The following is a 27,918-nucleotide window of genomic DNA, read 5'->3' on the forward strand; positions in this document are numbered from 1 at the left end:
CTGTTTCTACTAGGCTATGTTCCCGTCTTCTGCTCTCATTCCTTTTTGCATTGTCAGATAAGGTCTCCAGCCTTTGCCTAGGGCCCAGTTTGGACAGTGCCAACCCTACAATTACCTCCCAAGAAGGATTACAGGTGTATACAACCTTTCTTGGCTTGTTTTCTGAGGTAGGTCGGTCTTCCTAACTTTATTTTTGTCCATGCTGGCCTAAAACTTCAATTCTTTTATCTTCAGTTCCCAAGTAGCTGGGGTTGTATATACTACCATGCCTGCCCTTTCATTAATCCCTTTTAAGTCATTTAATCAATCCCCATTCTGTCAATTTACTACATATACCTAGATATATCTCTATTTTATATCTATCTATCTATCTATCTATCTATCTATCTATCTATCTATCTATATCTCACATCTCTATATATCTACTATAACATTGCATTGGGCATTTGTATTTAAATCTTTACACTTATCTTTTTCTTAAATGCCTACAAGTATATCACTCTCCACAAGAGAAATTATGGTCACACACCTTTAAAATTTCATATGTATTGCCAAATTGCCCTCTAAAGTAGCTTCATTACTTATTTCTAGTACTGACAAAGGTATACCTAAACAATGTAAGGACTAAACTGTGGGCATGGTTCCAAGTGTTAGAGAAGAGCACCTACCTTCCATTTGCAAGGCCCTGAGTTCAAACCATAGTTCTCAAAAAACAAGCCCACTGGCTCATCCCTATAATTCTAGCTACTCAGAAGGCTGAGATCTGAAATCACAGTTCAAAGCCACCTTGATCAAGAAAGTCTGTGAGACACATTTCTAATCAAGAACCAAAAGATGGAAATGGAGCTGTGGCTCACGTGTAAGCTTTGGAGGAAATCAACCCTGGGACAGTGCCAGGCCTGGAATTCAAGTACGAGAAATAGCACATAAGCAAAACAAAGACAGAACTGTGTAGCCAATTTACTTGATAAAGTTGAACAGATTTATAATGCTCGATACTTGAAGTGAAACAATGTTTTGGTCAGACATAATTCATAATATGTAATAAGCAATACAAAGTATTTATAGATACTTTATACCTGGAGAAACCCAAGACCCAAATGGTCCAAATTTTGTGCCCATACCCTTTTGACTGCTGGCTGAAAGCAGTCAGCATCTCCAGAATTTCCATCCGAGTGGCTGGGTTCACCATTTTGTTCATTTTGTGCTTGTCTTAAAAACAAAGGGAAAAACATGAATGTTAAAGCAGGACACCAAAACAGAAAACCACAACTCCATCTGTATATCCTGAAAAGCCTAGTGACTAAGTCTTTGCAGGTATACTTAACTGTTTCCTGAGACCAGCTGCCAGAACCATGGCACTGTGATGGTTAAACCTCTTGATGATTGCAGCATTACTATTCTCCTTGATGGATTTAGAATTGGAAGTAGATGGCACCGAGGAAATGCCATAGCCCTATGGAAACAATTTTGTAGATTAAAAACCAAAGTAAGGTTCTGCTTTCCCCCTCTATCTATCATATAAAAAAGAAAATATATGGTATATCACAGAACTTTTTTTGGGAGGGTCATGAGGCTTGTACTCAGCCTGGGTGTTGTCCTTGAGCTCTTCAGCTCAAGGCTACCCTTCAGCCAAACCCCACTTTCCTGTTTTCTAGAGATTAATTGGAGATAAGAGTCCCAGGTCATTTTGTGCCCGGGCTGGCTTTGAACTTTGATCCTTAAGATCTCAGCCTCCTGAGTAGCTAGGATTACAGGCATGAGCCACAGTGCCTGGCTTCATAAACTTTTTTTTATACCACTATTGTGGCTTGAACTCAGGGCCTTCATGTTCTTGCTTGGGCTATTCCACTCAAGGTTAGGGCTCCACCACTTGAACCATACCTCTACTTGCAACTTTTTGGTGATTAATTGCAAATAAGAGTCTTATGGACTTTTCTACCCCAGCTGACTTCAAATCTTTCTTCTTAAAACAATCTTCAGATTTAGCTCCTGAGTAGTTAAGATTAGAGTTGTAAACCACCATGATGGAACACACTTTACTCTCCAAAACATTTCTAAATATTTACTAGAAAATGTCAAAAAGTAAGTGTTGTTTTACCAATAAAAATTAGTATCACAAAGTCCGTTTAGTCTTTTTAGCATATTTCAAAAATTCTACTTCTCCCCCAATTCTGTGCTAGTAATCAACTGCATGGTCTTATGTATGTTAGCAAGTGTTACCCTTGAGTTATATGCCTTATCCTCTATATCACTTTCTTTGTGTGTGTACTGGTACTGGGGTGTATGCCCTTGAAGTATTGTAGGTGGAGAAATCAAGCAGGTTCAGAGTGAGACGAGGGAAACAAGATTAATCATTACACAATTAAGTGTTTAAAGCAATGAAACAATGTATTTGGGAGGCTTGAGATCATAGTCTATTAACAGTTAAAATAAGTAGAGGTTAATAGGAAAGAAGAGTAAAAATAGAATCAACACTATTTCTATGAAAGCTTTGGTTATATTCAGAGAATATTTTGGCAATATTGTAGATAATGGCAATAACATGCAATTCACTGAGCACTTTGAGATAGGCTTTTTGTCTTTTGGGCAGTGCTGGGAATGGAACTCAGGGCTTTACATGTGATAAGCATGAACTCTTCCACCAAGCTATACCTTCTTCATCCTCTCTTGAGACCATGTATAGAAGTATTCCCTTCTTCTGTCAGGAAGGGGATACCCACCCAGCCAGACAGATCAGCTGAATCAACATTGATGCTTAATGGGGTAATGTATGTCACAGTCAGACTGCCCTCACATCCACTTTCGCCTGTATGACTGGCAAGTACTATTACTCTTACTAATTAAAAACACCAAACAATTGAATTTAGAAATGCATATAATATGTACATATATATTATATATAATATATATCTATTATATATGTATATTAAGGCCAGCATTGGACTGGGTAGTTAGTTTTTTTGTTTTCTGAGTATTTTTTTTTTTTTTTTTTGCAAGTCCTAGGGCTTAAAGCTCAGGGCCTGAGCACTGTCCTTGGGCTTTCTCAAGGCTAGAGCTCTACCACTTGTGCCATAGCACCACTTCTGGCTTTTTCTATATATGTAGTAGCGAGGAATTGAACCCAGGTCTTTATGTATGCTAGGCAAGCATTCTACCACTAAGCCAAACTCTTGTTTTTTTTTTGTTTTTTTGGTGGATCATGAGGCTTGCACTTGGGGGTTGTCCCTGAGCTCTTCAGCTCAAGGCTACCATCGGGTAGTTTAATTTTAAGGACTATACAGTAGAGGGGCCACGAGAGTGGCCTAGTGGTAGAGTGCCTATCTGGCATGTACAAAGCCCTGGGTTAGATTCCTCAGTACCACATATCCAGAAAAAGCTGGAAGCAGTGCTGTGGCTCCAGTGGTAGAGCACTAACCTTGAGAAATCTTAAGGACAGTGCAAGCCCTAGCACTGACAAAAAAAAAAAAAGTGCAATTTCCTATAATCCCAGATACTTGTTGGAGAGGTGGAGGCAGGAGAATTGAGTTTGAGGTTGGCCTGAGCAACTTAAGATTGTCTCAAAGCAAATAAACTATATTTAGTTTGAAATTGATAATAAAGTAAAATCTTCCACTATATATATGCGCTAGGTGTTGGTGGCTCATACCTGTAATCCTAGCTACTCAGGAGGCTGAGATCTGAAGATTGTAGTTCAAAGCCAGCCAGGACATGAAAGTCTGTGAGACTCTATCTCCAATTAACCACCAGAAAACTGCAGGTGGCACGGTGGCTAGAGTGCTAGCCTGGAACTGAAGAGCTCAGAGACGTGCCCAGGCCCAGAGTTAAAGCCCTACAACTGGAAAAAAAAAATCATTCTGCCCTACCATTCAGAACTATACTGGAATTTTCATTTAGTATTCTCTCACAATGCTTAGAAGAGAACTATGTTTATATGGTGTTCAGATTCACCAAGGAAACTAGTGAGTTGGAAGAACTATCAAGAAGATTGAATTTCATCAAGAAAATGACTCACCTGAGCACCAAAGATTACTTTCTCTTAATTTAGAACGTAGCATAAAAATTTAAAAGTATTAGCTAATGCGGTGGCTCACACCTGTAATCCTTGCTACTTAGGAGACTGAGATCTAAGGATCAAGGTTCAAAGCCAGACCAGGTACAAAACACCCGAGACTCTTCTCTCCAATTAACCTCTAGAAAACAGGAAGTGGGGCTTGGCACAGGGGTAGGGTGGTAGCCTTGAGCTGAAGAGCTCAAGGACAGTGCCCAGACCAAGTTCAAGCTCTATGACCCCTCTCCCCCCAAAAATTAAAAGTATTTTTCCCACCTAGTAATTACATACACTGAAATTAAGAGGTAAGAAAGAAAAAAATAATAAAACAAGTTGTAAGTACATTAAGGAGCCAGAGGCTAAGAAAAATGAAAAGAATGATGGCATATTTCTGGACCAGAAAATGGGATCCAAAAGAAATTGCCCTTTTCTCTGTGAATGAATAAATTTGTTTAGTTGGAGTAATGGTGCTCACACTTGATAGCATAGCTTCTGGAACATACTTGAGCAGATGTGGGCAAAGTTTTTTCAGAAAGCTAGCTAGAAAAACCTTCCCTCCCCTCTCTTCCTCCTTCCCTCCCTTCTTTTTTGTGGGTCAAGGGGCTTGAACTTGGTCTGGGCACTACCCTTGAGCTCTTCAGCTCAAGGCTACCATCCTACCCTTGAGTCAAGCCTCACTTCCCGTATAAGAGTCTCAGGTCCTTTTGTGCCTGTGCTGGCTTTGAACCTTGATCCTCAGATCTCAGTCTCCTGAGTAGCTAGGATAACAGGCGTGAGCCATAGTGCCCGGCTCTTTCTTTTTAGCTTTTTGCTAGTTAACTGGAGATAGTTTCATAGTCTTTTCTATGTGTGTTGGTTCTGAACCTCTATTTTCAGATCTCACCCTCCTGATTAGGTAGGATTACAATCGGGATCCATTGCTGCCTGGCATGTCCAAAAATTTTCAGTAAATATCATACCAAAAAGCACATCTTTGTAGGGGATGGAGATCATATCCAAGCACTTATCAAAGATAAATCATTTCAGATAACGGTATTTTGCTTATCTTACAATCTCACAAATGAAGACCTATACTTCCCAACTTATTTTTACATTATAAAAATAATCTTTTCCTAGAATCTAGGAAAAGCCGGCTGTGCTTTACCTCAAATTCCTTTTACTGCTTTTTTTTTTTTTTTCTTGCCAGACCTGGGTTTGAGCTCAGGGCCTGAGCACTGTTCTTGAGCTTTCTCAAGGCTAGAGCTCTACCACTTGAACCTCAACACCACTTCCAGCTTTGTTTTCTATGTATGTGGTACTGAGGAATCAAACCAGGGTCTTCGTGCATGCTAGGTAAGCACTCTACCACTAGGCCAAACTCCCAGCCCCTTTTACTGTTTCTTACCTCATCTAATGGCTTGTCTTCCAAAGCTGTTAAATCTAGTAGTGGGTTTTTCACTCCTAATGAAACCATTGTTTTTAACCCTAGAAAATCAATAATAAAAAAAAAAAAGTTCACCAAAGCACAGCTTTCTCACATATATAGCTCCAACAACTAGAATAGGAAAGTTCAATACTAGAGTATAGTAAGGATAGGGATAAACATTACCTTTTTCATCTATTTTGGCACATTCTGCAAAGAGATCTTTTGACCCTGTATTTAGCCGGTCCCTATGAAAATAATGAGATTGGAAGAATCGTGTCCAAAATTCCTTTTCTGTCATGTTGTGAGGAACATTTTCTGCATATTTCATCTTTACTGTAAAGAAAAAAAAATCCCACAGGAAATAATTATACATTGAATATTCATTTCATTTTTTTCTCTTTTGTGCTGGGACTGGGGCTTCAATTCAGGGCTCTGAGCATTGTCCCTGGGCTTTTTGTACAAGGCCAGGGATCTACCACTTGAACGACAGCTTGATTTCTTGCTTTTTGCTAGTTAATTTGAAGTAAGAGTCTTACAGATTTTCCTGCCATGGCTGCCTCTGAACCATAATCCTCAGATATTAACCTCCTGAATCATTCGCATCTGGCTTTGAATATTATTTCTTATAATTTCTCAATTAAAACCCAGACTAAAACAAAAACTAGAATAAGCTCTTATATTTGCATACTATTTGTTATGATTTAATTATAAATATGATATGTAATTTGAGACTAGGTAAGAAACTACTTTACAAACTTTTATAAATTAGATAAAATACCTCATTATGCATAAAAATTAACTCTTCAACAAGGGGGTAAGAAAGATGGAGAGAGGACAACAGATGAGGTTAATATACTTATAATATGTGCATGTGTAAATTACCATGACGAAACCCCTTTGTAAAAACAAAAACAAAAACAAAAACACAGGAGGCCAGAAGTTTGGCCTAGTATATGAGTATTTGCCTAGCATGCACAAAGACTTGGGTTTGATTCTTTGGTACCACACACATAGCAAAGGCCGGAAGTGATGCTGTGGTTCAAATGGTAGAGCTGTAACCTTGAGAAAGCCCAAGTTCAAGCCTGGAATCTGGCAAAAAAAAAAAAAAAAAAAAAAAATCACAGGAAAATAAAATAGGCTATGTTAAGAGGTAGATATGAGTGGGTGGGAGGGAAGAGCCAATAAAGAGGGTGAATATGGTTTAAGTCCTTTATATGTGCCTATGCAATTAATACCTGCAAAAATTAAGTTCTTTTGTTGGTTGGTTGTGGGGCTTGAACTTAGGGCCTGGGCACTGTCCCTGAGCTCTTTTGCTCAAGGCTAGTACTCTACCACTTGATTCATAGCACCACTTCTGCCTTTTCTGTGTATATGATACCGAAGGATCAAACCCAAGACTTTGTGCAAGTTAGGTAAGCACTATACCACTCGGCCACACGCTCAACATCACACTTCCAGTTGAGTGGTTAATTGGAGAAAGAGCCTCATGGGGACTTTCCTGCCCAGGCTGGTCTGGAACGGAGATCCTTAGATCTCAGCCTGCTTAGTAACTAGGATTACAGGTGCCAAGTCGAATTTCTTTCTTTTCTTTTCTTTTTTTGGCCAGTCCTGAGGCTTGAACTCAGGGCCTGGCCACTATCCTTTCTCAAGGCAAGTACTCTACCATTTGAGCCACAGAACCACTTCTGGTTTTTTTGTGTATGTGTGTTATATGATACCAGGCAATGGAACACAGGTCTTCATGCATGCTAGTGGAGCACTCTACCACTAGGCCACAATCCAGGCCCACCAATTTCTTAAAGTTTTACTGTAAACACCAAGAGCCTTGAAGTCAGACCTAAATTTGCTTGTTTGTTCATTTATATATGTGTAAAATAGTGATCACAATACCTACTTTAAGGATATTTGTGATTAGATGAATGCAGAAAAAGACATCAGAACAGTGTCTGGCATACAGTAAAACTATGGAATTATGCTACTATTTTCAGAAAGATATGAAATTAAAAGACAGGCCTGGGGAAGTGATAATGACAATACGGGGCCAATAGAGCACTATTTGGTCAGAATAATGGCCGCACATATATCAGGCTCAGAGACAATATACTTTAGGGTAGCTTCTACATGGGAAATGATTTGTGGGTTAGTAGGGTCACTTTGAATACGATACCGAGGGATGATCTCAGGTTGTGGTATGGAGAAATTCATTAAATGATGTTTCTGTAGCATTTTATTTTACTCAGATGTGCTGAGGGTTAAAGCTTAAGAAACACTGCTGGAATGACAGCCATTACACCAATGAGTTCATGATTAGAATATCATTTACTGAGCCCTTAGTATCTACCATATGTTGGGTACTAGGTAAAAGATTTTACCTATTTTATTGCACTTAATTAGAAATAAAGAGAAGTCTTTTTGCTAGTGTGGTGGCTCATGCCTGTAATCCTCTAGCTACTCAGGAAGTTGAGCTCTGAGGACCAAAGTTCAAAGCCAGACCAGGCACTAAAGACCGTGAGACTCTTATCTGCAATTAACCTCTAGAAAACGGGAAGTGGGGCTTGGCTCAAGGGTAGGGTGTAGGGTGAGCTAAAGGGCTGAGGGACAGCACCCAGGCCAAATTCAAGCCCCATGACTGATGAAAAAAAAAAGTCTTTTTCATGGATATGGTAAGAGATTCACCTAAATATTTTAACCACCTGAAGGTTAATAGAAATACAACTCTTCTTACCTGCTGGATAGGTTCTAAATATGGATTCAATGATATCAGAAGTTAAATTGTATCTCAGACCATTACAGCCATCTGTTTGGGGCCGGACATCAGCCTAAAATGAAAACCACACACACAAACATACACATGAATATTTATATATATTAGCAAATCAGGAACTATGTATAACCTCCTAAAAGACACTATACAAACGCTAGAAACAGATTTTCTAAAGGAAGAGCCAGTAAGTGTCTCACTTCACTTCTGACACAGAGACAGGGATCAAAGAAGACTAGACTTCTCAGTCACTTACTAATGTATAAAATCTGTTTCCTTACAAATAATCAAATAGGCATCTTAAAGTATGGCCAAAGGTGCAGAACTAATATAAAACTTTTATAGCTGCCTACACTCTTATAAACTTTGGTTACTAGTTAAACTGCCATTAGGTGATTTGATTTTTATTGAGGTAAAGAGAACCAGACCCTATCTCTTAACTCAGAGGCTAGGTGCTGCCCTTAAGTTTTTTGCTCAAGGCTGATCCCCTACCATTTGGCCATAGGTCCATTTCCAGCTTTTCGTGGTTAAATGGAGGGAAGAGTCTTATGGACTTTACTGCCCAGCTGCCTTCTAAATGTGATCATCAATTCTCAGCCTCTTGAGGAGCTACCAGGAGTGAGCCACCCCAGTGCTCAGCTTGGTGATTCATTTCTTAAAGAAATGCCTCATAAGCTGGATGTGGTGGCTCATGCCTCTAATCCTAGCTACTCAGGAGGGTGAGATCTGAGGATCACGATTCAAATACAGCCCAGGCACTAAAGACCATGAGACTCTTATCTCCAATTAACCAGTAGAAAACTGGAAGTGGCATACAGGTGGTAGCCTTGAGCTGAAGAGCTCAGGGACAGCACCCTGGCCCAGAGTCCACCCCGCACAACCAACCAAAAAAAAAAAAAAGAGAAAAAGCAAAAAAAAAGAAAAAGAAAAAGAAAAATCTCAAAAATTCAATACACTATTAAACATGTGAGAGATATTTTTTTTTTCACTTTTTCTTTTGAGCTAGGATCTGTCTGTATAGTTCAGGTTATCTTAGACTTACTGTATAGACCAGGTTGGCCTTGAATTCAGAATCCTTGTATCTCCTTAGTACTAGCATGTCCTACAACTGTCAGCCTAGCATTTAAAATTCTGGGTGTATAAATATGGTTCTAGTTCCACTGAGACACACAATTCCATTTCTTAATTTCACAGGTAAGGTTTTATAAATGTTACTTTTTCCATAATCTGGTCCCTATACATTTAACTTTATTTTATTATTATTATTATTTTTTTTTGCCAGTTGTGGGGCTTGAACTCAGGGCCTGAGAACTGTTCTTGGGCTTTTCTCAAGGCTACAGCTCTACCACTTGAGCCACAGCACCACTTCCAGCTTTTTTCTTTTTTCTATGTATGTGGTACTGAGGAATTGAACCCAGGTCTTCGTGCATGCTAGGCAAGCTCTCTACCACAAAGGCCAAACTCCCAGCCCAAACTTTATTTTACTGCCAATCCTGGGGCTTGGACTCAGGGCCTGGGCACTGTCCCTGAGCTTCTTTTTGCTCAAGACAAGCACTCTACCACTTGAGCCACAGTCACTTCTAGTGTATTTTTCTGGTTATATGGTACTGAGGAATCAAACCCAGGGCCTCATGCATGCTGGCCAATCACTCTACCACTAAGCCACATTCCCAGCCCAGATTTAACTTTATATTTTAAATAAAATACAACAACCATGCATGAAATTAAAGAGTGTTAAAGGATAAGGGAAAGTGGAAGAAAAATGAGGGAGGGGGTAAGAAGGTAATATCCTCATTACCTTATATATGTAACTGTAACCCCTGTGTATATCATCTTGACAAATAAATTAACACAAAAAGTATTACAGGAGGCTGAGGTAGAAGGATTGTGTAAATGACACTAGGTTGGGCTACACAATAAGACTGTATAAAAAATATAACAAAATAGCTGGACATGGTAGGACACTAACAAAATTCCAGGAAAATGAGATGAAAGTGCTATTGAAAGTTCAAAGACAGTCAAAGTAAAGTGAAGTCCTTAACTCAAAGACAAAAAACACAAAAAAGGGTGGGGGTGTGACTGAAATGGAGAGCATTTGCCTAGTATGTTAGAAGTCCTGGGTTTAATTCCCAGCACTGGAATTTTTTTTTTTTAAAGAAAAAAAAATTTCAACCCACTTTCCAATAGTCTTTGAAAGTCCATTTGGCTGCTGGCTGAAGTTTAAATTTTACTTGTATTAGGAAGTATTTTACATAAATAACATTAAAACTGAAATTTCCACTAATTTACTTAAGGAAATACTAATTTTTATTTTAAAAAGTAATTGTAAACACACATATTGAGTTTATAACTTCTTTTGTTCAGAAATCTGGAAGTGTCACATACCAGAAATGCTGCAGAAATGCCAACATCCTGCTTGTGATTGGATGTGGAAGAACTATCTGTTGCGTTTACATTTAAACGATTCGCCCAGAATTCCTCAGCACTGATCACTTGACTTACAACAAGGTCTTTGTAAAGCTGAAATAAACCAGGATCTTCTTGGAGCATTCTGGTGATACAATATATTAAAAGTAATTCAATTTCTACACCATTTAAATAAAACACAATTAAAATAACATTTTTAAAGAAGTCTGGTGACATAAAATAACCTTTATCTACACCCCCATACCCCCCCTGGGGAGGGGGGATTAAATGGGAACACTCTCTGGAATTTCTGGGGGTTAACTGGAGATAAAAGTCTCAGATTTACCTCCTTGGGCTGGCTTTGAACTATGATCCCACAGATCTCAGTCACCTGAATAGCTCAGATTACAGGTGTGAGATAATAGAAGTCAGCTAATTTTTAGTTCATTTTTAAGCAATTAAGAGAAAGAAATTGGGGAAGGAATGCAGATAGAGATAAAAATTTGAAGTAAAGACAAAATTCTTAGCTGAGCATTAGTAGCTTATACCTAGATATTCAGGAGGCTCAAATCTGAGGATCTCAGTTTGAAGTAAGCCCAGGCATGGAGAGCCAAGGCATAGAGAAGCTGAGAATAGAGTTGTGGCCTAAGTGGTAGAGTAAAGCCTTGGGGGAAAAAAGCTAAGAGACATTCACCCTGCTCCCAAGTTCAAGCCCCGGCACTGGCACCTAAAAAAATAAGAGTAAAGTTACTAAACTCTTAGCATGGATTTGGCTTTATTAATCTTTATATTCCGGTAAGACAGAGATCAGTGTGTGTGTGTATGTTTTGGTAGAGTACTGTATTGTCTTAGACACAAGGTGAAAGGGAAGAGAGGAACTATACACTATACTAGAGATTTTCTAGTAAGCAATTTGTCATTTTGGCAAGTTCTAGGAGCTGTAAGCATGGACAGTCTGATACATATTGGTAAATGGGGGTAATTCATCTTATCGAAAATTCTCATTATTTTACATGTAATCTCACTTTTTAATTTGTTTCTTGCTCATAAACATATTTGCAACTTTTCTTTTGTAGTCCAGGGGCTTGAACTCAGGGCACAAGCACTGTCCTTGAGCTTCTTTTGCTTAAGGCTAGTACTCTACCACTTGCAGGTTTTCTGTTTATGTGGTACTAAGGAATGGAACTCAGGGCTCCAGGCCTGCTAAGCAAGCACTCTACCACTAAGCCCCTGTAATATTTTAGTATCTTCTCTGTGATAGAGAATTGGGAAGATAAACTAAGAAATCTTAGCACCTTCTATTTCACTTTTGTTCTTAATCAAATGTTATATGCAGTTAATTCACATAGGTAGTAACATGCTAAAGATGAGAACTACACACAGTGGTGAAAATACTAAAGGCTATTTTCTCATACATAGCAAAAACAGGACAAAGTGCTAGGTACTGGTGGTTCACACCTGCAATCCTAATGATTGCTAAGGTCTGAGAATTGAGATTTAAAGTGAGGTGGAGCAGAAAAGTCTGTAAGACTCTTACCAGACTCCAACTACTAAGCCCTGAGTTCAAGTCCCAGTACTGAAACAAAAAAAGGGGCAGGGGAGGTGGTATTAATAATGAGTTATTATAGGCCAGGAGCCTGGCCTAGTGGTAAAGTGCTTGCCTTGCACACACAAGCCCTAGGTTCGATTCCTTGGTACCACATACACAGAAAAAGCCAGAAGTGGTGCTGTGGCTCAAGTGGTAGAGCACTAGCATTGAGAAAGCCCAAGGACTGGCAAAAAAATAAATAAATTAAATAAATTAAAAAAATGAAAATAAGCTATTATTCTATTAAGGGTGTAGAGAAACTCTAGCATCTCTTTAAAAGACCAATCATTTCTTTCTTCACCTATTTTTTTCTTCTAGTTCCTTATTTGCTTTCCTCTTGAATTTGGGCAGTAGCTGCTGAAGGAGGTCCTTCACTGCATCTCGCTCTTTCACTGCTGTGCTTTCATTGGAAAAATGGAAGTTAGTTGTGTCTCCTGCATGCAGAACCAGTTGAAGTTGAATTTTAGCTTTTCCTTCTGGACTGATTTTTTGACCTAAAAAGGAAGCATGCAACTTATTAGATAAGGATAGTCATATAGTAGAAAATGCTAGCCATTGTTAATTCTATTCTCAATAACATTCAGGATAGCCTGGGCTTTATCAGCTGTGTTCCAATCGTAATGCTTTTTCAGAAATATCTTTTTCTCTAAGAATCCCTTATAACCAGAGCTACAGGATGAAATGGGAGTTTCTTGAGCTGTTTATGCCCTAACGGGCACAATTCTTCAATCTTTGCAAACCAAATAGCTAGGTTTATGGGCTTAAGCTACCATGGTCAGCTTATCCAACTATAGGAGCAAAATTGTATGGAGATATCTATAAAGCACGGTATACATGTATGGAAATCTGCACATGGTCTATTAATAAGGAAAAAATCAAGTTATAGAATAGTATAAAAATAATGAGAAACAAACCCACCAAGACTACAAAAACAATTTTAGGATATAGCCCAATGCAGAATGCTTGCTAGAATGCATAAAACCTGTGTTTCCTTTCCAGTACTACAAAAAGAAAGTGGGTATAATACTATACAAATATGATACATATATGTAAAATGTAATATATTTGACTTACATTTAATGTCTGCATACATATGGCTGATTGTGAATCTATCTTTGCCTTCAGGTGCCCAAGCAATTCTTTCTGCCATGAGGTATAGAGCTCCATCCTGCTTCTTTTGACGCACCTTTTTTACAATCAACAAAACTTCTTCAGATGAAGTTGCCATGATGGCTATCAGAGAAATAAAAGGAAGAAAAGGTGAAGTGTTCTGTTATAAAAGTTGCATGTCATTATTCCTCTACAAATTTCATTTTTCTCATACCACAGGTGTGAATTAACACAACACAGTTTATAAGAATTGGTGGTTTCTCAAACAATCTTTACATATACTAATAAGAGTTATGAATTTATTTTCCCCATTTGTTTGTTTATAAAGACATGACATGAATTCAGGCACCAATGGCACAAGAAAAGATAAAGTCTCACTATAAAATGTAATCTTATATCTAATCTATATTTAATATTAAAACTTCACTGAATAGGTACTAATTGTCTCAACTGAAACAACTAAGATCACAAAACCATTCAGAGCGGAAAACAACCCCAAATTCCTTCCTTTTTCCTTCCTTGAACTCAGGGCCTGAGCACTGTCTTTGGACTTTCTCAAAACTAGAGCTCTACCACTTGAGCCACAGCACTACTTCTGGCTTTCTGTGTATAGGTAGCTAGGGATCAAACTTTCATGCAAGCTATGCAAGCACTCTAACTACTAGGCCAAACTCCTGGCCCAAACTCCAAATTTCTTGACTGCTGGTCTAAGTTTCTTTCATTACCTAAATAAAATTAAGTTTTCCCAAGTACCAGTGACTCATACCTATAATCGTAGCTACTCAGAAGGTTGGGATCTGAGGATAGTGCTTCAAAGCTAGCTTAGGAAGAAAGCCTGTGATGCTCTTATTTCCAATTAACCAACAAAAAGCTGCAACTGGAGCTGTGGCTCAAGTAATAAAGTATTGGCCTTAAGAAAAGAAGTGGAAGGACAGCACACAGGCCCCAAGTTCAAGCCCCCAGGACTGACACACAAAAATGAACAAGACCTGAAACAGTTATTAATATTTAAAATTTCAGGTACTGATTTTCCTTTTGTGTGTATGTGCCAGTACTGAGGTTTGAACCTGGCCTCATATTCTTTATTGCTTTTTCTGATCAAGGCTGATGTTCTAACACTTCAGCCCCTTCTACCTCCAGCTTTTCTACTGGCTAACTGGAGAATAGTTTCTCAGATTTGTCTGCCCAGGTTTACTTCAAACCAGGATCTTCAGAGTCTCAAGCTCCTGAGTACCTAGTACTACATGTGGGTGACTAGTGTTTTTCCATCTTTTTCCCCCCCATTCCTGGGCTTGAGCTCAGGGCCTGAGCACTGGGCTTTCTCAAGGCTAGAGCTCTACCACTTGAGCCTCAGCACCACTTCTAGCTTTTGTTTTTTTTCCTATGTATGTAGTACCAAGGAATCGAACCCAGGTCTTTGTACATGCTAGGCAAGCACTCTACCACTAGGTCAAACTCCCGGCCCATTTTTTCCATCTTTTAATATTAACTGCTCTCCATGTCTTGGTCAATGATTCTTTTTTTTTCTTTTTTTTTTTTTTTTGCCAGTCCTGTGCTTGAGCTCAGGGCCTGAGCACTGTCCTTGGACTTTCTCAAGGCTAAAGCTCTACCACTTGAGCCTCAGCACCACTCTGGCTTTTTTTTTTTTGTATGTATGTGGTAGCGAGGAATCAAACCGGGGCCTTTGTGCATGCTAGGCAAGCACTCTATCACTAGGCCAAATTCCTGGCCTAAAATTTACAGATTTTTTTTTTTTTTTTTTGCCAGTCCTGGGCTTGAGCTCAGGGACTGAACACTGTTCTTGGACTTTGTCGAGGCTAGAGCTCTACCACTTGAGCCTCAGCACCACTTCTGGCTTTTTTCTATGTATGCAGTACTGAGGAATAGAACCCGGTCTTCATGCATGCTAGGCAAGCACTCTACCACTAGGCCAAGCTTCCGGCCTATGATTCATTTTTATATGACAAATCAAATATCTAGGAAATTCTCTGGAGCTCTTTCTCTCCTGGGAATCTTAAGTGTTCAACAAATTGTTGAGGGTTGAGAGTGGCTAACCTGAAATAACTCTCTGAGCTCAATAGGAAAGCTGCCAAGAATGGAAGTGATGTTTGCTGTAGCAGATGACAGGGAAGCATAAATAAGTAATTTCTGGTAAAACTGTCACTTTAGCTTTCATTCATAAAGGGACAGCTTACAAAATACTTAAAAAATGTACTGTCTTTAGTCAGAGCTTAAATTTTAGAGAAGGTGGGATATGTAGGTATCATACAAATTGGGCCAGGATTGTGGCTCCCCAGGGAGTGCAAGGCTTTGGGTTCAACTCCCAGCATTATAAAAAGAAAGAAAGAAAGAAAAAAACATATGAAACCTTCATTCCTCTGAAGCTGATTATCTGAATTGTGCTTAGTTAGATGTTCCATTTATAGATCCACCCCCAGACTCCCACTCCCCCACAGGTGTCTCACTAGGCGGCTCAAGCTGGTCTCAAATTGCTGGCTTTTAAGTGATCCTTAGCATTCTGAGTGGCAAGTGCCACCATCTCCAGTTTTTTAGGATACCCTTCAATGTATTTTGTGATTTCTGGAATTCTAAAAGGGGTTTCACTGAGTGACATATATTTCTTTTCAGTGGAACTCTAAGAACCATAGAATGTCTGTGAAAAATATTTAAATATATCTGACTGATGAAGATCTAGTTTTACCTAAAAGACTATTCTATGAAATGACTACCACAACATTTTAGATAGCAAGACAATCTAGGAAAGGCAGTTAAAAATTTATCCGAAGCAACAAGTGTTTATCTTGCTTTAGGGTGTCAAGCATTCTACTCACTTCCTTCAACTGGTTTTTACTGATTTTTTTTCCCCTCAGATTATTTTATGCTTCAATGTCATTAGCAAAGGTCTCCTATTTTTTTCTTAGGAACATTCCCAATATTTGTAATTAATACTTAATCCAATTTTTTAGGATTCAGTGATTTCTAGGTAAGATGTTTGTTAAAAGAATACAATCTTGGCAAGAGATAAGAAACCTTTGAACATACATCCTTGGCTCAACTTCAGAGAACACTATTGCTCACTTCACAGATTACAATACCATTGCTTACACAGATTCTAATAACAATCCTGTCCTATAAGGAAACAGAAATTGAAACAGGAAAAATCTACAATGATTGAACACAAATTTTTAATTATTGCAACTCTGCATTTCCCATTCTATCTTCCTTTCCCAAAGAGCAGAGAAAAAGAGGCAATAAATGAAATTAAACTCATCACCCCCCCCCCTTTCTGGCCAGTCCTGGGGCTTGAACTCAGGGCCAGCGCACTGTCCTTAAGCTTTCTCAAGGGTAGTGCACTACTGCTTGAGCCACAGCACCACTTATGGTATTTTCTGTGTATGTTGTACCAAGGAATCAAACAGGGCTTTGTGCATGCTAAGCAAGCACTCTACCACTAGGTCACAGTCCTGGCCCACTCCTATCCTTTTTTTTTTTTTTTGCCAGTCCTGGGCTTGAGCTCAAGGCCTGAGCACTGTCCTTGGACTTTCTCAAGGCTAGAGCTCTACCACTTGAGCCTCAGCACCACTTCTGGCTTTTTTCTATGTATGTGGTACCGAGGAATCGAACCCGGGTCTTCATGCATGCTAGGCAAGCACTTTAACCACTAGGCCAAACTCCCACCCCCCCCTTTTTTTTTAAGAAAGAAAGAAACGCAGGCAGGCTGGCAGCTAGAGAGCTGCTGTTATCAGCATAAAAAAAAAAAAAAAAAAGACATTTAGCCAGCATGATGGCTCATGGGAGAGGGGGGTAATCTCAACTTTAATAAACCAATAAAAAATTTGCTTGAGCCTGCCAAGACTGTGCAAATATTCAGAGAAAAAAAAAATAAAGTAAAACAGCCTGGAGGTATGGCTCAAAAGGTACTCTGAATTCCAACCCAACCGTAGTTACAGCCCCCACCAAAGGAGATGTATTAAGTTGCTTGCCACAAGCAATCAGAAAATATTTCAAAAATTCAGCATTACAGGGAGTAGGACCTTAGCAGTATGTAAACAGGAACTAAAATGTGCTGTTTTAATCACAGTTTCACAAACAAGGAAGATCTTAAGAGATGTAGTAAATTTAGGGCAAAGTACCTTTTCATTTACAGCAGTTCAAGAAAAAAAAGTAACAGAAATGTTTAAGAAAACTGAGTGGCACTGTGGCTCAAGAGGTAGGCTGGTAGCCTTGAGCTGAAGAGCTCAGAAACAATGCCCAGAGTTCAAATGCCATGACAAGACAGGTGAGGTAGCTAATGCCTGTAATCCTGTTACTCAGGAGACTGAGATCTGAGGCTCTCATTCAAAGCCAGCCAAGGTACTAAAGTCTGTGAGACTTTTATCTCCAATTAACTACTAGAAAACCAGAAGTAGTCTTGTAGTCTGGTGGTTCAAGTGGTAAAGCACTAGCCCTGAGCTGAAGAGGTCAATGACAGCGCCCAGGCCCAGAGTTCCAGTTCCAAGACTGACAAAACAACAAACAAAAAAGTGCCTTGACTCACAAAAATGAAACAAAACAAAAACAATAACAAAAAGACCCAGACAAAAAAACAAAACAAAACAAAACTGGAGCCGGGTGTGTTGCCTATAATTCTAGCTACTCTGGAGGCTGAGAACTGAGGATCAAGGTTCAAAGCTATCCTGGGCATTAAAGAATAGGAGACTCATCTCCAATTAATCTCTAGAAAACAGAAAGTGGTGCTCTGGCTCCAGGGGTAGGGAGGTAACCTTGAGCTAAAGAGCTCAGGGACAGTGCCCAGGTCCAGAGTTCAAGCCCCACAACTGAAGGGAGGAAAAAAAAATGAAGAAAAAAAGAAAACAGGATGGAATCCAATCATACTTCATGCTGCCATTACTAAAGTTAAAGGAAGATTAATGAATCATTAATCAAAGTGTACTATTAGACCAATGCCTGACACTGCCACACTAAAGGCAGGTAAAGGGAAAAGAACAAGGTCACCTCTAGTAGCAGTATTCATAAGGCAGAACTGGTGGCTAAAGTATTAGGAAAGCTAAACTACTACTACTACTAATAAAAGCAGCACAGAGCATACTTTGAGTAGTGATATAAGAATGACAAGCTACAAGCCTTGAGTCTAGTAGGCACATGAAGCATTCACAGCTGACTGGAGTAGAATCATTCGCTTCACTGCTTTCTGTCTTTTTTTTTTTGGTCAGTCATGGGGCTTCAACTCTGGGCCTGGGCGCTGTCCCTGAGCTCTTCAGCTCAAGGCTACAGTGTTACTGCATGAGCCACAGCTTTGCTTCCTGGTTCTAGTGGTTAATTGGGAGATAAGAGTCTCTCAGACTTTAGTGCCAAGGCTGGCTTTGAACTGAGATCCTCAGATCTCAGACTCCTGAGTAGCTAGGATTACAGGAGTGAGCCACGGCCCAGCTTGCTTCATTGCTTTTAACCTATTATTCTTCCTTTTACTGCACTGATTGAATTACTATTTTTTTTTAAAACTTTTGGACTGGCATTTAGTATTGTGTAGGAGACTGAGATCTGAGAATAGCGGTTCAAAGCCAGCCTGAGAATTAAAAAGTTTGTGAGACTCATCTCCAATCAACCACCAGAACACTGGAAGTGGCACTGTGGCTCAAGGAGTAGGGTGGTAGCCTTGAGCTGAAGAGCTCAGGGAAGTGCCCAGGCCCAGAGTTCAAGCCCTAGGTCAGCCAAAAAAAAAAAAAAAAAAAAGAAAGATTTAGGTATGCAAATGAGTAAGAAGTTATTCTGAGAACTCAGTCCTTTGGTAATCATGTATCTATCACTAGAGGCTATATTTCCTTCTCTTATGACCTCTCTCCCTCAACTGCTCTGGGTTTGGTGTTTAAAAAAAAAACCAAAATCTCAGGGCTAGTTAGCTGAGATTTGGCTGAGTAAATGAAGTCCAGATCAGTGTTTTTCAAATTGTGCTCTAAGGATATGCTGAGGTAGAGGGAATGTTGAATGGTTGGAGGCTGGCTCTACTAAATACAGACCCACCAGAGCATGCTGATACATACATACACACATACACACATACATACATGTATGCGTGTATGTTAGAGTTCTGGGTTAGAGTTCAAGGGAAGAAACTGTTATTCTATAAAACAAAATAGTAGGTCTGGATACTGACCTACTAGCTTGTCTGGAAACGATTTCAAAATCACTCAGTATTTTAGTCCTCTCTCTCTTTCTTTCCGCTAGGAAATTAAACCCAGAGCTTCAAGAATGCTTGGTGAAGGACTCTTATCTCTCAGCTACACCCTTAGCCCCCTCCCAACTCAATTTTATATTTTTTGAAACTAGGCGTTTGAATGGAAAACGTTAAAATTTCACATCTCCTCTCAACTTTATTTACAGACGCGGGAATAAGGGTTTAAGGGTCAATGAGCCCGAAAACACTGGAGAATTTACATATTTCCACATGTCGATTGTCTGTTTTTCACCGTATGCCAATCAGAGCGGGCATGGCTAAAACTACGTGTGGAATAGCTCCGGGGGGTTATAAGGCTTTATAAGCGTGGCTGGACTGACAAGCAAAAAACATGGGGCTACCAAGGTTTTTACCGTAGGGGAAAGATGCACAGCGCATTTCCTAACGGGAAAGGACTTCGGTCCAGCAGAAACTTTCATTTCCTTCATTCTGTTGAGGCAAGTCTGGGCTTGGCTTTGGGAAAACCTTCCGAGTGTCTCCCGATGCCTTTAAGCGGAAAGGCAAGGATTCCTTCAGGCAAGCGGACTAGGGGTCGGGTCGCCTCTCCCCCGCTTCGGGAAAATGAAGGCAAACGAAAAGGCAAGCTTGGGGATTGTGGAGACCGAGCGCGCGACACGGTGGAAAAGGAGCCGGATCTGCACCTTCCCCGCGACCCCGGGGCCTGTCAGCTCCTCACCGCCCACCCACCACCATTCTTCGGTTTAAACTTACCAGGTGGAAACTAAGCTCTCCGGCAGGGAGTTAGAAACCGAGGTCGATCGCGGATGGAGCTCCGCTCCGCTCCTTACAGCAGCAGCTGAGAAGAGGCTGAAACGCAGCGGCCGCAGCCGTCGCCACCGCCTCTGTTACCGGGGGGTCTCGCCTCCATCGCTGGCTGCGAGGTCTCGGAGGGCACGTGACCGGAAGCACCGAGGCGGGCCCAAAGGTCACGTGACCACAGAGCGCGGCCGCCATGACACCTTCCGCTGGTTGCTTCCCTCCCCCCCCCCACCTGTTCCCGCCTGTTTCGTTTCCTCTGTCTGGTCTTCAATGGTGAAAGGTCCGGGGATCCGATCTGGCCCATCATTTCACCGAGTGCTCCTTCGGTTCAGTTCAATGGCGTATCTTCGGTCCGTGGAGGCCCACCGGCTGCAGGCCGTTGGGAGCGTAATTTCCACCGCGGCCGGAGGGGGGCGGGGGGAGGGACCACGCGCAGGGCGGGGCGTGACCGGTCACGTGACGAGGAAGTGCCGTTAACAGCGTTGCACTGGCGTCCGTGGCGCTCTTCAATGACGTGACCAGGGAGGGGCGGAGCAAGCGCAGAGGCTAAAGCTTGGGATCTATGCTCAGTGCCAGGTGAGTGGCTTGGCTCCCAACCCCTAGAGAAGGTGCAACGCGCTGCCAATTGTCAGCCGCCGGCCTGGGATTGATGGGCTTTTGATGGGTCCTCGGGCTGCTGGTTTATGCATTTGGCTTTGGAAACTTGGCTGTGTGGTTCCTCTCCTCATGAAAGCTAAGTGCTGTATTCAAGGTGGCGCTGTTGGAAAGGTGTGGCTTTGCTAAGCGAGGTCTTGTGATCTTGAGCTGTGTTCTGTTCATCCCTGTGGCTAGTGCAGGCCTTAGAACTCAGGCAGTTAGGAGAATGAGTGCATCAAAGTGAACCGCTATTTCTCTGAGGTGGACAGTTCTCTTACCGTGTTGTTTTGTTTTTTTTCAGATCATTATTTCATAGATCCCTTTATGCAAATAAAATTTCTTAGTTTCTCCTTGCATCATTTTGTTTCCTTCTTTTTGTCTGGTTCCCCTTCTCAGGCACTTCTGTATTTGGTTATTGTTGGCCTACCGGCTTCTCTTTCCTTTTTGCCCTAGATCAAAGCTTACCATCAGTGCTATTTCCCTTAGGAATTGCCTCGTAATTACTCAGCTTGCTTGCTTAGAAATGGTGCTCTTGAGAACTTCTTTTTTTTTTTTTTTTGCCGGTCCTAAGGCTTGAACTCTGGGCCTGGACGCTATCCCTGAACTCCTTTTGCTCAAGAGCACTCTACTACTTGAGCCACAGCGCGATTTCCTGGTTTTTCTGTGATTAATTGGAGGTGAGCATCTCACAGACTTTACTGATTGGGCTGGCTTAGAATCGCCTCCATCTCAGATCTCCGCCTCCAGAATAACTAGGATTATAGGCGTGAGCTCCGGCACCTAACTGTGCTCTATTTTTTTTCTTTTTTTTTGGTCGATCATGCCGTGAACTTGGCCTGAGTTCTTCAGCTCAAGGCTAACGCCCTACCCATGAGCCAAGCCCCACTTCCCATTTTCTAGGGTTAATTGAAGAGTCTCAGGTCCTTTTGTGCCCGGGTTGGCTTTGAACCTTGATCCTCAGATTTCAGCCTCCTGATTAGCTAGGAATACAGGCATGAGCCACTGATCCCCGGTTACTGTGCTGTAACTCTTGAACTTATACCTTCAGTCTGTCTTTTTGCTTGTTATTTTGGAGATGGAATCTTGAGAAAATTCTCCCTATGCTGACTTGGACCTATGATCCTTCAGGTGTTGGTCTTGTTAATAGCTCGGATTACATACTTGTATCAGCAAATAGGAAGAGGTTTCTTAGATTAGGAATTCTCAAATATTTCATTTGAGAATTGAGCTGTGTATTTCATTTGTTTCATTTCTTGGAATACCATTCTCAAAGAGGTAAGACTATGCTAAGGACAGTATAATTAGCAGAAAACAGATTGCATTATATGTGTACAAGAAAAAATATACCACAAGACCTGGGAGATGTAGCTCAGTGGTTATGCACCTACCTAGCATATACAATATTATATATATTTAAGAATATTTATTATAGTTTGTGGCCATTCAGTGATGTTTAAATTATATTTTTGCAGGCTTTATTCAAGTGTGGAATACTGTCTTCTCACTGAACAAGTTTCATCTTCTTGGATAAATGACTTTTGTGCCAGTGATACCAGAATCCTACAGCCATGTTCTTGCAGAGTTTGAATCATTGGATCCATTACTCTCAGTTCTGCGGCTGGACTCCAGTCGTCTGAAGGTGAACTTTTTTTTTTCCTTCTTGGCCATGAGACTTGGGACATGGGTCTGGGCGATATCCCTGAGCTCTTCAGCTCAAGGCTACCACCCTACCCCTGGAGCTACACTGCCGTTTCTGGTTTTTTGGTGGTTAATTGGAGATAAGAGTCTCATGGACGTTAGTGCCTGTGCTGGCTTTGAACCATGATCCTTTGATCTTAACCCCCTGAATAGCAAGGATTACAGGCGTGAGCCACTGCACCTGGCTTAAAAGTGAACTTCTTGATTCTTGTATTAGTTTCATTTTTATGTTCACATTGGTGTGTTCTTTCCATTATATTTGCCTCTGCCCTCTAGTCTTTGTTTTATGGAATGTTGGTGTTCTTACCTGTTTTTGCCATACCTTAAACAGAAGTATATTTTTGCTTGATTTGCTATTTTTTAGATATTATTTGAATTATTTTCTACCCATGATACTGATTACTTAATTTTTCTCCTTGTCAGTAATCTTGCTGTCTTCTCTCAAAAAATAATATATCGTTTTGAAGTTGAAATAGTATAAGTGAGTATACTTCCTGACATTCCTGAGTCATGTTTGATTCATCCCTGTGTTAGGGAGCAAAGCAAATATGAATTCTGTGGGAAGTACATACTTTCTTCAAGCCCTGTATTTTTTTTTTCTTTTTTTTTGCCAGTCCTAGGCCTTGAACTCAGGGCCTGGGCACTGTCCCTGGGCTTTCTCAAGGCTAGAGCTCTACCAATTGAGCCACAGCACCATTTCTGGCTTTTTTCTACGTATGTGGTACCAAGAAATCGAACCCTGGACTTGATGTATTCTAGGCAAGCACTCTACCACTAGGCTAAACTCCCGGCCCAAGCCCAGTATTCTTCTGAATAAATCTAGGAATAATGTGGTAGAGAACAAAGTAATAAAATAATATTATCAACTGTTTTGTAAAATGATAATTTAGAAATATTTTGAAGCTTCAAGTTACTGAAGAGACAAAAAAGACAAAAAAAAAAAAAAAAAACCCAAAAAACAAAAAACCCAGTGGCTTCTGCAAGATGTTTGCAATCTCTTTAGAGGTTAGTGATGCTGTTCTTAATGGTGATAGTCCAGTGTTGTCATTGTGAGTACACACGCTCTCCATCTTTCCTGTTCTACCACATCTATTTATTAGTTTTTAGTCATAGTTGTAATACATGTATCCTGACTCCTGTACAAATATCTCCATTAGCTTTCTAAGCAAAATTGAGAGGGCCTGTTAGACATTATGTTGAAAATGAACTGTATAACTTGTGGTTGGGGACTGGCAGGAAAAAGTGGAGAGTGAGGAAAGGGGTAACATTATCAAAAAAAAAAAAAAAAAAAGTTTTTAGCCGGCATGGTGGCTCACGCCTGTAATCCTATCTACTCAGGAGGCTGAGATCTGAGGATCAAGGTTCAAAGCCAGCCTGGACACAAAAGGACCCGAGACTCTCCTCTCTAATTAACCCCTTCTAGAAAATGGGAAGTGGGGCTTGGTTTAAGGGTATGGTGGTAGCCTTGAGCTGAAGAGCTTAGGGACAAGGCCCAGGCCCAGGGGTAGGATGGTAGCCTTGAGCTGACAAGCTCAAGGACAGTGCCTAGGAGGAGTTCAAGCCCTATGACCCACAAAAACAAAAAAAAAGAAATACACTTTTTACCTGACTTAACATAACTGTAACTGTAACCATACATCATCTTCATTATAACAGTTAAAAAAATAAAGCATTCGGGCTGGGAGTTTGGCCTAGTGGTTAAAGTGCTTGTCTAGGATGCATGAAGACCCGGGTTCGATTCCTCGGTACCACATATAGAAAAAAAAAAAAAGCCGGAAGTGGTGCTGAGGCTCAAGTGGTAGAGCTCTAGCCTTGAAAAAGTCCAAGGACAGTGCTCAGGCCCTGAGCTCAAGCCCAGGACTGGCAAAAAAAAAAAAAAAAAATAAAGCATTCAATTACAAAAAAAGAATGAGATATCCAAGAAAAAGTTTTCTTCTGATTGCCTTACATGTGGAAGCTAGAGCTTCCCAAGAAATGCTCATCAGTGGGATTGAACTCATCACGTGGCTGTTCGCAGCAGCAGGGGAAAGTGAGAAAGTGAACAAAAAAAGTGAATAAGTATGAGGAGGGGAGAAAGTGAAACATTTTTCAGCTTCTGTGGTAGAAAGCGACAAAGTTAAAGGGTTTTAACAATGGTTTTTAGCTAACCAGCAACTTTTGTGGTGGAGTATTTGGCACAGCATGAGAACTACTTTCTCTGGTGGACCAAGAAAGAAATCAACAAGCTAAGTGTGTGGGAGAAGAGGGGGTTAGTTCAGTGGATCTACATCTGTGTTTTCTGAGGTTTAAGGTGTATGGTTGTTTTATGATGATTATATAGACTAAATGATTAATGTGATTGCTTGATTCCCTGATAACTTTCTTGGTTTTCCCCTGTTGTAGTTTGCACTGGAGTCACCTAGCCAGATTACACAAAAATGAATAGTCCAATGACAGAAAAAATTTTCACTTACACAATTAAGCCTCGTCAGCCTTTTTTAGATTCAGCTAAAAGTTGAGAAACAGAATGTTCTTCGTTTCCTATTTTTCTGAAGTGTAGAATTAGAGGATGCATGCCATTGTGTTGTATCCATCCCAGCAGCACGTGGAGTGAGAGAAGAAGGAACTGGAGCATAGATCCTCTGGATTGATTTCCATGGGATTGTTTATTTGGTTACATGCTGTAATGATCTCACCTGTACCTTTCCATGATTTCAGTGCACGAGCATAGCTGTGTCTCGGAAATGGCTAGCTTTGGGCAGTTCAGGAGGAGGACTCAGTCTCATTCAGAAAGAAGGCTGGAAGCATAGACTTTTTCTTTCACACAGGGTAAGACCAAGGGTAACCCTGCCATACATCATAAGTCGTGTCTTCCATAAATGTGAATTTCTCTAATATAATAAATCATTTAGGATAAAAGAAGAATATAAAACTTGAGATTTAAAAAAAATGTTTTTCCTTTGGTGCCCTAGGAAGGTGCAATAGCTCAGATTGCCTGCTGTTCACATGATGATGATTATGTTGCTGTAGCCACCAGGTGAGAAACTGTTTTAAAAGTATCTTGGCTAGGTGAAGTGGCTCACTCCTATAATCCTAGCTACTCAGGAAGCTGAGATTTTAGCATCCTGGTTCCAAGCCAGCCTGGGCACTGAAAAACCTGAGACTCTCATTTTCAGATAATCACTAAAAAATGGGAAGTGGGGCTGTAGCTCCAGCAGTAGGGTGGTAGCTTTGAGCTGTAAAGCTCAGGGACAGCGCCCAGGCCCAAAGTTCAAGCTCCTTGACTGACCAAAAAAAAAAAAAGTATCTGAAAAAAAATGCATTTTAAGTCAACAAGTGTGTTTATTAGGGTAAAAAACCATTTCAGTTTGCCTGTACTGTCCCATGTTAGCATTGAACTATCTATGTGTTGGGGAACTTTTCAGTACCTATTCATCCAGGTGGACAATTTTTTTTTCCAGTCCTGGGGCTTGAACTCAGGGCCTGAGCACTGTCTTTGGGCTTTCTCAAGGCTAGAGCTCTACCACTTGAGCCATAGCACCATTTCTGGCTTTTAAAAAATTTTTTTCCTATATATGTGGTACCAAGGAATTAAGTCTGGGTCTTCGTGCATGCTAGGCAAGCACTCTACCACTACGCCAAACTACCAGCCCTGAGGTGGACAATTGATCAACCTAATGTTTGTGAAAAATGTTAATTCAGGCAACAACACTGCAAAGGCCTTAAAAAGGGGAACAGAGGTAATTTAAAACACTTAAGTTCTCCTATTTCACTGTTTTGTTTACTAAAACAAGGAAGTGAAGGCCTTGACTTTTTACTTTCTTTTTTCTGAATATGGGAGTTTGCATATATATTTACTGCGGTTGATATTATGTCATAAAATTGTATCTTCACCACTGCCCAAAATTTACTCCCTGTGAACTCTATTTTTGCAGCCAAGGTCTTGTAGTTGTTTGGGAATTAAATCAAGAGCGTCGTGGAAAACCAGAACGAATTTATGTGTCTTCAGAACATAAAGGCCGAAAAGTTACAGCTCTGTGTTGGGATACAGATATTCTGAGAGTTTTCATAGGTGATCATATGGGAAAAGTTTCTGCCATCAAACTCAATGCTTCTAAACAAGCAAAGGTGAGGAGCCACTCTAGTTTTCTGTGTGTATGCTGAGGAAAAAAATGTTCTTATGGAACTTTAAGCTAACTACACAGTTTTGTCTGCTTATTTGTTGGGAGTGATCTAAAGCCCAGATGTAGGTTTTTTTTTTTTTTTTTTGAGGTGTATTTGTAGTGTTTATGGTAACCTATTTTAGTCTCTTTCTGTCTCTTTCTTTTTTCTTTTCTTCCTTCCTTCCTTTTCTTTCTTTCATTCATTCATGTGTTTGTTTTTCTTTGGTGGTAGTAGGGCTTAAACTCACAGCCTCATACTAAGCTGATACTCTACTGCTGAGCAATGCTTTTAGCCCAAGTAGCCTATTTTAGTTTGCTATTGTTTCATAATGGTTTCTTAATTTGCACATAATCCATTCCAGTACTCCCTGATTTATTTATATGGCTCACTTAAATAAAGTATTCTTTAACAGTGAGCTATTAAGAAATAAAAGACGATCATTTATTAGTTTGCAAATAAAACGTTAAATGTAGATATGACACCAATTGCTCATGCTCCTATTATCTTGGCCCCTGTGTAAAGTAAGTTATGGGTATAGAAAATATTTTCTCTGAGGATGGCTTCCTGCTATACGTAACTCACTCAGGTTACTCTTTAACAGAATGCTCTAATTTGCTATCAAAAGAGCAGATCAACTTCACATGGTCCTCTTCCCCAAGCATCATTTTATCAGAAGTGAAGAGTTTGTGTCTTTTTTTGTTTTTTTTCCCAGTCTTGAGGTTTGCACTCAAGATCTGAGCACTGTCCCTAATGGTTTTTGCTCAAGACTAGTCTCTAACACTTGAGCCACAACTCTACTTCTGGCTTTTTGGTGACTAATTAGAGATAAAAGTTTCATAGACTTTCCTGCCCTGGCTGGCTTTGAACCGTAATCCTAAATCAGAAAGCTGAGTAGCTAAGATTATGCCATTAGCACAAATTTGTCTCTCTGTCTCTGTCTTTGTCTGTCTCTTTTTCTCTTCTTTTTTGTCGCTAGTAGGTCTTGAGCTTTGGGCCTGGGTGCTATCTCCAAGCTCTTCAGCTCAAGGGTAGCACTCTACCACTTGAGCCACAGCACCACTTCTGGCTTTTTCTGTGAATTTGGTACCAAGGAATCAAACCTAGGGCTTCCTGCATGCTAGGCACG

General features: G+C 40.4%; 2 protein-coding genes across 4 annotated transcripts in view; one reads left to right on the top strand and one right to left on the bottom strand.

Moving 5' to 3' along the window:
- Positions 1-20,415, bottom strand: part of Gtf2h1 (general transcription factor IIH subunit 1) — a 29,982-nt gene extending 9,567 nt beyond the window's left edge. The window contains exons 1-9 of one of the 2 annotated variants that reach the window (XM_090348030.1): positions 20,268-20,415; positions 13,286-13,444; positions 12,513-12,705; positions 10,603-10,768; positions 8,182-8,275; positions 5,640-5,789; positions 5,436-5,515; positions 1,329-1,456; positions 1,125-1,212 (exon numbers count right to left, since the gene is read on the bottom strand). In XM_090348030.1, coding sequence (XP_090204156.1) covers positions 1,125-1,212; positions 1,329-1,456; positions 5,436-5,515; positions 5,640-5,789; positions 8,182-8,275; positions 10,603-10,768; positions 12,513-12,705; positions 13,286-13,439 — 1,053 coding nt within the window. In that variant the 5' untranslated portion in view covers positions 13,440-13,444; positions 20,268-20,415. Of the gene's footprint in view, positions 1-1,124; positions 1,213-1,328; positions 1,457-5,435; positions 5,516-5,639; positions 5,790-8,181; positions 8,276-10,602; positions 10,769-12,512; positions 12,706-13,285; positions 13,460-20,267 lie in introns of those variants that run through there. The other variant, XM_090348031.1, reaches the window with a different exon arrangement.
- A 375-nt stretch (positions 20,416-20,790) lies between these two features.
- The window catches only part of Hps5 (HPS5 biogenesis of lysosomal organelles complex 2 subunit 2), a 35,628-nt gene continuing 28,500 nt past the window's right edge, over positions 20,791-27,918 (top strand). For both annotated transcript variants that reach the window (XM_090348028.1, XM_090348029.1), the window contains exons 1-5: positions 20,791-20,891; positions 22,424-22,590; positions 25,347-25,457; positions 25,601-25,665; positions 26,564-26,756. In XM_090348028.1, coding sequence (XP_090204154.1) covers positions 22,483-22,590; positions 25,347-25,457; positions 25,601-25,665; positions 26,564-26,756 — 477 coding nt within the window. In that variant the 5' untranslated portion in view covers positions 20,791-20,891; positions 22,424-22,482. The remainder of the gene's footprint in view (positions 20,892-22,423; positions 22,591-25,346; positions 25,458-25,600; positions 25,666-26,563; positions 26,757-27,918) is intronic.

This window comes from Megascapheus bottae, chromosome 16 (genome assembly GCF_031878675.1).
Source record: "Megascapheus bottae isolate mThoBot1 chromosome 16, mThoBot2.hap1, whole genome shotgun sequence".
In the NCBI taxonomy this organism is placed as follows: Eukaryota; Metazoa; Chordata; class Mammalia; order Rodentia; family Geomyidae; genus Megascapheus; species Megascapheus bottae.